Source organism: Ochotona curzoniae, unplaced genomic scaffold (genome assembly GCF_017591425.1).
Source record: "Ochotona curzoniae isolate NIBS_2020 unplaced genomic scaffold, NIBS_Ocur_1.0 contig_3622, whole genome shotgun sequence".
Lineage (NCBI taxonomy): Eukaryota > Metazoa > Chordata > Mammalia > Lagomorpha > Ochotonidae > Ochotona > Ochotona curzoniae.
The window spans coordinates 23,359,559-23,372,938 of NW_024465926.1; the positions used below are offsets into that span (position 1 = coordinate 23,359,559).

General features: G+C 41.3%; 1 protein-coding gene across 3 annotated transcripts in view; it reads right to left on the reverse strand.

Moving 5' to 3' along the window:
- Positions 1 to 13,380, reverse strand: part of FTO (FTO alpha-ketoglutarate dependent dioxygenase) — a 372,891-nt gene that overhangs the window by 257,720 nt on the left and 101,791 nt on the right. For 2 of the 3 annotated variants that reach the window (XM_040982698.1, XM_040982699.1), the window contains exon 3: positions 3,805 to 4,429. In XM_040982698.1, coding sequence (XP_040838632.1) covers positions 3,805 to 4,429 — 625 coding nt within the window. Of the gene's footprint in view, positions 1 to 3,804; positions 4,430 to 8,481; positions 8,619 to 13,380 lie in introns of those variants that run through there. The other variant, XM_040982700.1, reaches the window with a different exon arrangement.

Below are 13,380 nucleotides of genomic sequence, written 5' to 3' on the forward strand. Positions count from 1 at the left end.
ATGATTCATTCTTTTTTTTCTCTATCTTCCCCTCTTCCTGATCAAATTAAACACTTTGAAAAAATCAGTTTATTTTGATCAAAAAAAAATTCATGCAGTTTTATACAACACATATTTTTCATGAATTTTCTGAAGACTCCACATAAACATACTCATAAACATAAAATTACAGTAATAAACTTCCATTCTTAAGTAGGTACAACTTGTTATAAATCAAACATATGAGTTGCCATCTTGGCATCTCAAGATTGCACAGTCCTGATTTTTCTGGCCTATCAGGAACTCAACAGGAAACAAACCAGCATTGCTTCCTTTTGAGTCTTCGCCTTTCACATGAGATCTAGAAAATTATGTCAAGACTCCATAACACTTGGTATTACTGAAACACCTTCAGGATTGCTTTTTCTATAAAGCCAATCTCACAGAAAAATGCTTCCTTCCAAACTAAGAAGCAAAAACAGTATCCAGTACTTAAGGTCCAACTGCTATTTTGGAAGGTATTCCAGTCAAAGAACAAGGCATTGAACCACATTAGAGGTGGATTTTTAATGCTTTCCCTGTTAAAATTCATTTCTTATAGCTAGCAGTAACAAGCAATTGCCAGCAAAGCTGGAATAGGAAAATCAAATACTCTGCCTATTTACATACGGTTCCCCAAAGCCATTTCTGATTAAAAATTGTACCATTTCAATCTTCCTACTGGAACTATCTATTAACTCGAACTGTGTGTGAAAGCCATTGAATTTAGTATATAATTACACGTATCCTATACAAATTACTTCCCAATGACTTCTACACATGAAAATAAACCAAAGAGGGATGATTGGCTCATTATAAATCTACAAGAATTCCCTGGGAAAAGGTCCTGAGAGCAAAGTCCTGAAAGATCTTAAGCTTCAACTGAATTTAATTTCAACAGGAAGCAATCACTTTTGCATATGAACTGCCAGCGCAGTGACATGACCTGCTCCAGTGGTAAGCAACACTCTCCAACTTACATCCCTGCTCTTGTCACTCAGCAGTCACATGACCTTGGGCAATCCACTTCCTTTCCTCCCCTTTCAGTGTTTTCAAGTGTAAACTGACAGACTGGAAGTAGGCAATTTCGAAAGCTTCTTCCAGCTCTAACATTTCATCATTTCATATTTATAATCACAGGAGCAGACTTTCTATCATCTATTCTCTTGAGGCCACAAGAGCATCTCATTTACCTTTGGCATCCCGAAACGTCTAGAACAGACAATTGAACTTTCCTTACCAACCGCCAACGAAACGGTTCAAACAACACGGAAAATAATCCAATTCTCTTAGGCTTCAACTTTTTGTGACCCCCCTCCTCCTTCAGTCTTTCCAGTCCCCACCATGATTCTAACCAAAATGCCCTCTCTTCATGCTTGACCACAGTCCTGGCAAGATTGTAAGGGGGGGCCAGAGAACTGAATGCATCACTTGTCACTCAGAAGAAACCACCAGGAAAAAATGCACTCATCAGAAAACATCAGGGTACATGCTTTGTACGCCATCTGATCCAAAAACCACACACACAGCTAGAGCCCTAGAGAAAGTTTTCATTTCTCATAATAAGCTCGTGTAATACATTCCCATCATTTGAGAGTACGTTCTAGAAAGTTCTAACAAACTTGAAGGAGAAGAAAAGTTGAAAGGAAAAGGAAAACTATCAGAACGTGCAAGAAGGAGCAAGTAGGACATTCCCTTCACCTTTCAACAAAAGAAACATGTACAAAACCCAAATCTGCAAATTCAGCTACACTACGAGGATAGGAGCTACCTAAAACCGTGGCATTAATATCCTGAAGCCAAGTGTCTAGGTTTAAATGCTAGCTTTGCTAATTTTTACTGTGATTGTACAACCATTAACAAGGGAAGCACCTGTGCCTTGATTTCCTCATCCGTAGGCACTTCAATTCTATTTCATTTGCTGGGTGACTGTGTAAAATATAAAATGGGTTAGCCACGTACAATGTGTATAACAGTGCCTGGCGCCTAATAGCTGCTAATAAATGATAGCCTCTACTATTGTTATTATTAGATGGAGCTCTGCGACTGTCAGGGGTTAATAGAACAAAAGGATTTACAATGCCCTTATACATTTAAAATCTGCAATTTCCCCGTTGCAGGTGAGAACCGAAAGTATAAACATTCCTACATTTAATTTATACTTGTATACTTTATCAGTCTTGACTACTTTCAACCACAGAAACTATTCATTAAAAATCTAAATTCCTCTTGGAAAGATATTCTAGGTTTCAAAAACTACTCCCTTGCCCACAAGAAGAGAGTACAATAGGACTATTAACGGTAGGGCTGAGAGTTAAGTGGGAGCACAAAGGCACCTTTGTAGCAGCTTGTGCTATCACATACCACTGCTTCGGTTTCTGAGAGTGACCTTCTTTAGAAAGAACTTGACAAACTCCATTGTTCATTACATCGGAGTTCTTGGATGCGATAGTTCTTAAGTCCCTGGCAAAGCCGGATTGAAGATCAGAAGATCTCGGCTCTTTCCATTAGGACAGCACTGAATCCTTCAAGGGATTTTCTTAGGTCAGCATCTTTATTTGAGATGCCAAAGAAACAGGTGACATTTCCAACTGCTAAAGCGCTCCTTGTTGTAGGTGGAAGACATAAGGTAGAGTTAGAAAAGATGCAATCTATCCTGGAGAAATCTTGAAGTGTTGGGAATTACAAGAAATTTATGGAGCACCATGAGACCTTTTTTTAACCTTAAGTAGCTTTTCCAGATGTCGTTTTAATAAATAGTGACAACAATAACAAAAAAGTACTAACACTTTTATCAAATACCATCCAGCAACCAGACTTGTCAGAAAACATACGACCTCTAAACAAAGTTCCAGTTTGTTCTCTGGTAGGCTATCTAAAGCTCAGAATCTCCAAACATCTTTTAATAAAAACTGACAGAAGAAGTAACATTATGTTTAGCATTCATTTGTCAAATAATTAGGCAAAGAAGAAAGCAATGGTCATACTGTCCTCTGTATGTTCACCTGCCTTTTTTGTAATCCAATTCCGGGGTAAGGGGGAGGACCCTAAACACACAACAGAAGAGAGGAGGAACTTGTGGAAGGCCATAAAGCGCAGCCTGTGATCGGTTTCAAGTTTAGACCATGGCAGAATAAGTAAACCAGAACAACCCTCTCCAGTGTAAAACTGCAGAACTGGGAAGGGAGGACTACCGCATTTTCTGCACGTGGAGACTATCTGCTCCCATAAGCCAGCTCCACCGCTTCTGGCCAGGAGCGACAGCAGTCAAAATGGTATGAAGCCAAGAACAAGTCCATATTTGACAAATCACACCCATCAAGATGGTGAAGTCAACCATAATAAAATATTTTGGCAAGACTGGAAGTGTGCACCTGTGAGAACCGAGGAAGATTTGACAGATTTTTGTTTTCCCATCCCTTGATCAGCAAGTTAATTATAGCAGCCATACAATCTCCTCTGAGCTTTAGAGGAAGGCAGTTGGCTGTTAGGAAAGCAAGGAGCTGCTCTCCTGGGCATGGCAAAGACAAAATGACAGTAGTGCTTACCCGTGAAAAAACTCTGAGTACAGTGTAACAATGAGACATTGAGCCCAGCTGCATAGGAAAGAGGTATATTCGACGGATGTACTGATGAGACAAGCCTAAGAAAGGACACATCTCACACACATACACACACACAAACCTGCATGCATTCACTCATGCATATGCTGGTATATGCTTCCAGAGCTTAAACCACTTTGGTCATGACACATGCAAGGCTGCTTTTGCCCAGGGTAGACTGTACCTTCACAGCTGTAGTTGTACACTGCCACCGCTGACCTGTCCACCAAATTGTCATCATGATGCCAGCTCACTGCCATCTTCCCCATGCCAAAATAAGGCTCCTCCTTCAGGTAAGGCATTTTCTGTGGATCCATGAAATTCAGTAAAGTCAAGTTGTACGCTGCTCTGCTCTTCATGTCCACTTCATCTTGGCCATCATCAGATGACCCCAGGCCCATCCTGGGGAATTCTGATATGCACAATGGCACGACATCTTCATTCTCCTTCTCTCTGATGGCCAGTTCCTCCAAAGCCTGAATGGTTTCGATTTGCAGATAATCATTGAGCTTGAGGAAGGTTTGACAAGCAGCGCTTATTTCTGCATCAGTGTAGTTTACAGTAGAATCCGTCACCGGCCAGGGTACTGTGAACAGCCTGGTGTTCAGGTACTTGTAGGTGTGGCCTGGATCACCAATGAGGATGCGAGAGACTGGAGTGAGTATATCTTTGCCTTGGATCCTCACCAGGTCCCGAAATAAGCAGCCATGCTTGTGTAGCGCGAGAAAGGCTTCCTGGACTTCTTTATGGAGCTCCTCGGGCATGCTGCCGCCTTCCCGGAAAACTAGTTTGGGGTATTTCAGCTGCCACTAGAACAAAATCAAAACAAAGATACATGTTTATGAAGAGCTGCAATTTTATTAGCTCCAAAGGTGTGAGTTTTTGTAAGCTGCGGTGGCGGGAGGTGGGAGTTGGACTATCCAACAACATTTCTGGATGGGATTCTTATCTCCCTATCCTAAAGGAGAAGACTAAACAAATAAATGGCACAAAGTTCCCAAGTCAAGATTTTCAAGTTCAAGTTGAACTATTAACAATGCATAGTATACAGAAGAATCAATAATACCTTGGAAACTGCTCTCCCAGTCTTCCTCTATGACCATATTGCCCCAACCACCGTCTCTCTCTTAGCCTTTTGCCTACCACCTATTTCCCTACTGTATACCAGGTATGGTTCTAAATGATTTATGTGAGGCTAGTGTTGTGGCATAGAAGGTAAGGCCGCTGTCTGCAGCAGTGGCATCCTATATGAGCATCATTTTGAGTTCTGGCTGCTCTACTTCTAATCTAGCTCCCTGCTAATGTGCCTGGGAAAGCAGTGGAAGATGGCTCAAGTGTTGGGACTCCTGAACCCACATGAAAGACCCAGAGAAAGTTCCTGGCTCCCAGCTTTAGACTGGTCCAGCTCTGACTATTGTGGCCATTTGGGAAGTGAACCAGTGATGGAAGATTGATATCTTTCTCTCTCTCTCTCTCTCTTTTTCTCTCTCTTTCTCTTTGCCTTTCTCCCTCTGTCTGTAATTCTGCCTTTCAAATAAATCAGTACATATTTTTAAAAATAATGATTTATGTGTATTAATTCATTTAACACAACTTCATCCATAGTAATATTTCCAGTTTAGTGACTGGACTACTGAAGCACAGTTTTAAAACTTGCCCAGAGTCTGGCACAGTAACCTAGTGACTAAAGTCCTCGCTTTACATGCACGAGGATCACTTACAGGTATGGGTTCTGAATCTGGCATCTCCACTTCCCATTCGGCTCCCTGCTTGTGGCCTGGGAAAGCAGCAGAGGACAACCCAAAGGCTTAGGACTCTGCATCCACGTGGGATACCTGTAAAAAACTCCTGACTCCTGGTTTCAGATCAGCTCATTTCTAACCATCATGGCCACTAGGGGAGTGAATTAGTGGATGGAAGTTCTTCCTCTCCATCTTTTCCTTTCTATATATCTGACTTTCCAAGAAAAAATAAATGAAATCTAAAAAAAAAAAAAAAAAAACCAACTTGCCCAAAATCACACAACTAAACAAAGCTAGAATTTGAAGCCACTGCACTCCAAAATCTAGTTGGATCTAGAATGAGATTTCTAGATTGCCCTGTCTCTGAATAAATGACCAAGTTTCGACCTCAACACCTTTACTGGAAGAAAACTCACTTCTCTCTTAAAATCAGCTTAGACACTAAGATCCATGAACAGAGAGGAAGCATAACAATTTTGTCCGTGACCATAATTCTAGTGCCCAGAATACACTCAGTAAATGTTGGCTGTTTCATACAATGGATAAATGGGTATATGGGTGGATAGGTGGGTGGATAGAAGTATAGATGGGAGTTTGGATGAATGGATGGGTGGTGGGTGAGTTAATAAATGGATGGATGGATGGATGGATGGATGGGTGGGTCCGGTGGGTGGACAGATGAGACACTGTTATAAATCCAGAAGGCTGGAATGATTCTCCTGGTGTGATTAGACACTGATGCAGCAGAGGTCTGCTGCCACTCTGACTTCTCAGGACTTAATATATGAATTGATGTCAAGACACAATAACCTGGTTCTGCACAGAATGGCAAAAAAAAAAAAACCCACAGCATAAGAGTTTACATTTACTCCTATCAAATTTAATACGATTTGTCTCCTCAGCTTTATGCTGTGACCTAAAGGAAGGAACTGGATAGAACAATATGTCAACCTGGCTTCCTCTGATCATGGTTATTTTTCAATAATTACCATTTATATGATGAACAGGCCTTGGTCATTGATTCTCTCATGTATCTTTCCCCCTCAACATCTGTTTATTGAACACTTATCAAAGATCACAGAGAGAGAAACAAGGTGCCTTGCCTCAGAGAGCTATCTACTAAGTCAAGTAAGGAAAAGCAATTCCTAAATGTGCTAAACAGTAGGACAAAAATAAATCAGTAGGCAGGACTCGGGCAGGAGATGACATTTAAGCAGGAGCTTCAGGAAAAGAAGCCAGCAGCCAGCCATGTGACGAGCTAGACAAAGTGGTTTCCCAGGAGGAGAAATAAAAAATGAAATGCAGTAAGGAAAGATATCAGCCTGTTCCAGCACCCAGACCCCAAAGGCCAGGATGACACATGATGAGGGTGAAGAGGACGGCAGAGGGTGAAACCCAGAGCCTTGGGTGTCACAGGAAGGAGCCTGGAATTGAATCTAACCACACTGGAAGATTTCAAAAGGAGAAGAATAGTTTGATTTACATTTTATGAATATTACTCTTACTTATAAGACTGAGCATGGATTACAATGAGACAAATGTGAATGAGGAAAGTACTATTAAAGGCTATTGTAACTGTCCAAGGAAAAAGCAATAATATCCTGGATGGAGGCAGAAAAAGGTAAGTGGCCCCCAAAAGTACATATTTTATAGGGAGAACAAAAGGATGTGCTTATGGAATATATGTGAGAGAGGACATAAGTTAACGATGACCCCATATTTCTGGATTTCATAACTGAATAAACACAACTCCTTTTTTTGGGGGGTGGGGGAGAAGTGATATAAAGAAGATGGGGCAGAACAAGGAACAGCAGAGAAGGGAGAAGGGAGTAGGGAAAAACGAAGAATTCTATCACAGAGCTATAGCCGTTAAAAAACCTGTGAAATCTCCAGATAAAAAGAGAAAGGAGTAACTGGATATACACAGCTTAAAAATGAAAACAGGCCTAGGGAACTGGAGGGGGAGTTGTGATTTTCAAATGCCTAGAAATGGACAAGCTCACCTAGGAAGACAATGCAAATACACAAGGGGACTAAAGCTAGTTCCCCAGTGCTCAAAGAAGCCTCAGGAAAGAAAGCCCAGTAGAAAATCAGAGGGGTGCATTAAAGCATAAGCTACAAAGAAAGCCTAAGAAAAGAGTATTTCAAGAAGAATGAGCAGTCAATTACAGCAGCTGCCACTAAGGTCACGTGAGATAAGGACAGGGATCAGCCACTAGATTTGTGAGCATGCAAATCTCTGATGACAGTGACAGAGTGGCCAGGATGGGAGTCAGACTTCAGCTGAAAAACAAAAGGGGGAAAGGGAATGGAGCTGCCACGTACAGATGCCTCCGAGTACTCATGCTAGGAAGGGGAATGGGAAAACGTAGCTGTCCATACAGAAGAATCCTAGCTGAAGGGACGCTCTTTAATGATGGAAGACATTGGAGTACATGAGAATTTGTCAGCACACTCGTGGGAACAAGATGAGAGGAAGAAGTTGATGATGCAGAAAAGCAGGTGTATAAATAAAGGCACCGAGTCCCTGAGTGCCCATAGCAGCACTCTCCCAAGTGAGGCATGCAGGGATTTGTTAGGCAGTCCATTAGAGTTGGCCTGGGGCTGGGAATGAAGGTGGGGGTGGATCTGAGGGTAGGCGAAAGTACAAGTATCTTATTTTTAATCTAAAAGAAGTAAATCAAACTCCACTAAAATATGTACATATACCAATGAAAATATATACATGGTTAGTATGAGAAGTTCTAAAACAGACATAAGTACCACTTAGGTATTTACATCTATACAAATAACTACGGTATGTGCTGGAATCTCTTTGTATCTGCTCATGGGAGCCTACTGTATACATCTCTTCCCAAGTTCACATTCGGGAATACCAAGCTGGCAGCCTGAAATATTTACACTGCAGAAATCAAGGAACTAAACATCAGAGCTGAGGTTTTTTTTTCCCCTTGAGAGCTAGTTGTTGAACACTTAGGAAACTCTATTATATGTGCTTAAGATTTTTACTGACAAGAGTACGTAATCAAAAATATTTGGACATGTGGAATAAGTTGAAAGGCGAAAAACCTAAATTCAGATAGAGTGCTAAATCTCACGAGGGGCAGATGAGTAAGTACCATGGCTTTTCTTTTTGTTTGTTCATTTGTTTGTTTCATGGTTGGGGAGCACTTCCATTTTCTCAGTGAAGTGCAAAGTGAATCAGTAGCTAGGAATGTGTGCTAGTCATTGGAGTTCTTTGCAAAACAGCTCCACATTCTTCCCTTACCACCCAGGTTTCTGTGGCCCAATTACACTTCCTAGTTGTCTCATGACAGAAAGAGCATGTGAGAATTTTTGTTCAGTGAAAAGTGATGGCTGGTGCTCCTATCCCAGAATACCTAGTAGCCAGTGTTAAGACCCTGTGGTACACTGTTTCCTGTTGGTACAGTGACCAGCTGATGGCTGCCCAGATCCTCTGAATTACTTCAATGGGCGATTCTCTGCCAACCCACAAATGGTATGCAAAACAAAGAAGAAATATTGCTGTGCAAAAACTCTGGCTGATCCAAAGGGTAGAAACTGGAAGAGGTGTAGGAAATGCGACTAAGTGCATAAGAGAAAAATGAATTAGTCAAGTCTGAAGGTGAGAAAATGAGTTCACTATACAGGCATCATAGCACTGTCCTGCTGCTCAGAGTACCTATCTGAGGCGTGTGATCATGAACTTAGGGAGACAAAGGGCAGAGCCATGCGGCACGCAATCGTAGACCACCACTGAGACCAGCAGAGGCCCATGAAGGACCTGGAACTGTGCCTACTAATTCCATCCCAAATACAGTACAAAATGGTAGTGCCATAGGTTCACTTTATACCACCCATGAAGACAGCAGTGCAGTCCCATAAGTGGAGACCAAACACCTGCTAGTCAGAAGCAGTGTGTGATGATTACCTGATCACCAAGGCCCTGAGGCATCAGGGTGCCCAATGTAGATAGACATTTCCCACGCATTTTCTTAAAATCCTGCTGTTCTTTAAGAGGTCTTTAGTATAAAACATTAAGGAAAACTGAAACATGAACTTCTTTTTAGAACATACTCCCTCTGTGAATGAGGGGAGAAGACCACAAATAGACTGTGCACAAGGGCAGAAACACCATCCCACTCCATCTTCTTGCTCTTGAATTTTTGGGGGAAGGAGATAATATTTATTTATTTTCTTAGTTAGTTAGTTAGTTAGTTAGTTAGTTAGTTAGTTAGTTGAAAAACAGAGTTATGGAGAGACACAGAAAAAAACAGCTCTTCTGTCCATTGGTTTATTCCCCAGTGGCCACCATGACCAGAGATAGGCCAGGCCAAAGCCAACTGTTCCTCAAACAGTTGGACCATCTTCTACCTGCTTTCCCAAGTGCATTAGCAGGGAGTTGGATCCTAAGTGGAATAGCCAAACCTCAAACTGGCACCCATATGGGATGCTGGCATCACAGGAGGTCACTTAACCAACTATACCACAATGCTGCCACCTGCTGCTCTTGTTCTATACACACTGAGGCTCAGGATTAGGTTACATACACCTAACACACAAATGTTACAACCCTACAGACTTGGGAAATTCACATAATCATGGGAATGTCAAATATAAGTATCTTGACATCAAAAAACGTAATAATGACATGGGGAAGTACAGTCACCCCTCCGTATCCAGAGGAGACTGGTTCTAGTACATTCCTAAACACAAAAATCCACGGATGCTGAGTCCCTTCCATAAAATGATCTGATATTCGTACATACTCATCTCTGTACTACTCACAACACCTTCCTTGTACAGTATGAATGCTAGCTACAGATGTTGTGTTATATGGTGTGGGAAACAGTGACAAGACAGAAAAGTCTATGCACGCTTAGTGCAGAAGCAATGATTTTCATGAACATTTTGGACGTGTCACTCCTTGAATCCGCGGCTGCAGAATTCCTGGATGGACAGAGACTGCTACAGTCATGGGACCGCTTGCTCCCTGGGACCTCGTGCACCTTTCCTGCTTTCCTAGCTTCCTGCTGGCGTCCTTAAGGGTCCTACATTTCAGCACCTCCCCCTTCCAACCTCTACCCCCGCTCATCCTCCCATCCTCCAAGTCACCTTTGCTATCATTCGCTTAGGAAACCTTCCCCACATCTCCCCCCTCAAACAGATACCTTCATTCGTCATACATCTTACTTACCTGTCATGGCGCCCATCAACTTGTACCTATCCTTTTCTTTCAATTATTATTTAATAATCTGTCTTACAGCATTGCAAACTCCCAGGAGGAAACTGGCAATGTTATTCCTCGTTCCACCCCAAGCACTTGGCTCCATGTAAGTGCTCAGGCACTAAACAAACAAAAGCCTTCAGATACACAGGAAACACACTGGTGGCAGGAAGAAAGGATGAACCCAAAGGATGGGATAGGTTGTGGGAGCTAAAAATACTTTCAAAAGACTCTCAAGGACCTCACAGTGGAGAGATGCGCTACACTGCTGAAGTCTACAGCTTCTGCCCTCCAATGTTTGGGGAAGCAGCAAAAGAGGGCACCAGGGTTGAGTCTCTGACACCCATGTGGAAGAGCTAGATGGTGTTCCGGAATCCTTGCTTCAGCCTGGCACATCACCAGATGCTGTGGGTAGTTTAGGTGTGAACCAGTGGATGAAAGATATTTCTCTCTTAGCATCTCTGTATCTCTATCTCCTCTGGTGTCATTCTCTCTTTCAAATAAATCTTTTAAAAAAAAAAACTACTGTGAAGATAGCTGCACAACTGTAACTCCCCCAAAAAGCCAAAAAGTGTATGATGTCAATAGGTGTATTTTATAGTATGTATATTATTCTTACAGATTCTCAAAAGGCAAATAGTAACTAGCAAATAGTTTAAAACCATATAACAAAAATGGGCTTAATATTCTTAACACAGAGTAATTAGAAATTGATACTGATTAAAACTATATAAGTGTGTGTATACATATTTCAATCAAAAAATGTACATGTACAATGATAGAGCAGGCTCTGAAAATATAGAGAAAAAAATTGCACCAAAGTCAGAAAAGATCCACTACACAATTTGTAGTAAATTGTAGTTCACTGGGTTCTATTAAATTTACAAATAAAATTTTATAACGCACACTGTGGGGGAGAGCAAAGTTACACATTCTAGAAGTATTAACTTTGCATAAGGTTAGTTAGGCCAAATATAAAAGTCCTACACCTTTTGCTACAGCTATTCTAAAAATGTATTAAAGGAAATAATCAGAAAAACACAATAATATCCTGAGAATATCCATCATACTGTTAATTATCATAATTAAAATTGAAAACTCTGTAACTTTGAAATAAATACATTTTTTAAAGAGGGGGAGTGGCACAGTACATTAAGCTACCATCTGCAATGTTGGTAGCCCATTTGAGCACCAGTTTGTGTCCCAGCTGCTCCACTTCTGATCCAGCTCACTAATAGTCAAAGAAAGCAGTGAAAAATGAGCCAAGTGGTTGGAACCCTGCAATCCAGGTGGGAGACCCAGATGAATCTCTTGGCTCCTGGCTTCAGCCTGGCTCAACCCTGGCATGGCCATTATGGCCACCTGAGGAGTGAGCCAGTAGATGGAGGATCAACTGAGATTGATCAATCTCTCTCTCCTCTCCTCTTCTCTCCTCTTCTCTTCTCTTCTCTTCTTTCCCTTTCCACCTTCCCCCCTCTCCCTCCATCTCTTTGTTCCTGTAACTCTTTCAAATAAATAAATCATAAATAAAGAAGTAAAATTCCAAACCTTTAGTCATCTCAAAAGGGGATTAGATGGGTAAAAGACATATTCATACGATACTTTAATGAGGTAGCAAACATTAAGATTTTTATATTGCTTTCTTAAAAACATAAGTACCAAACTACGGTCATACAAGAAAACTGGTAACAAGACAGATAAAAAAAATCTTGCTTTCATAAAAGGAAAATCTATACAGATATAAATATTCTCATAAAAAAAAAAAGATTGGCTACATTTCAGAACTATCAAAATCACTTAAGCAGAACCCACAGAGCATGCTCCACATCAGGGAGCCCGGGAAGACATCGGGTAGCTGTTCCCTTCCCTGGGCACTGAAGCAGCTGGGAGGCTAGGCTCCGGTCCTCTCACCTCTCCCCTTCCCCCGATGCAGGAGAAAGGAAAAAAAAATGGGAAACAACGGTCTCACTCACTTTTCCCTAATCCTCGATCCTTCCCAGCCCAATCAACTATGTAAAATCATCAAAAATAAAAAATAAAAACATATATTAAAAAAAAAGATTGGCTGGTTATTTCTAGACAGTGAATTTGAAGATAATTTTCTTTAGGTAGCTACATTATTTCCAGTTTTCCCAAAGCAAATGCAGACATCAGTAAAACAATGTTGAGTTCAATAATCTTTAAGACATTCCATACTGCTCAGGAGATGATGATGAAGATGATGATGGTGATGATTTGAGAGACACAAAGACAAGAGATCTTCTCCAGTTGACATCCCAAACGCCTGCAATACCCAGCCGTGGTCAAACCTGAGAGTCAGGAGCTTGCCCACGGTCTCCCACATGGGTGGCAGAGACACAAGAACTTGAACCATCACCTGTTCTACCCAGAGGACACACCAACAAGAAGCTGAGGCAAAGCCGCAACCCAGACCCAGGCCCTCAGACTCAGCATGTGGGCACCCCGACCATTGTCTTTATTAAGGCCACATGAAACCCTCGACCCTTCCTGATGACCCTAAGTTATCCAAAATCTTCCATGGAACCTCTGGTACTATCTGAATTTTATTCCTACTGTGTTCCAAGCTCCAGGAAATTTTTTATTTTATGGTAAGGAGAATAAATAGCACTTGGCTTATTTTAGCACTATCCTCAAAGAAAATGTCACAGAGAAAACCACCAGCCTAATTGCCCTGTTTTACTATTTATAAACCAATTAGATTAGTGCCTGATACATTAAAATGTTGTGTAGCATTTGTCAGATTTTTTTTTCTTTAAGAAGAGAAAATTAT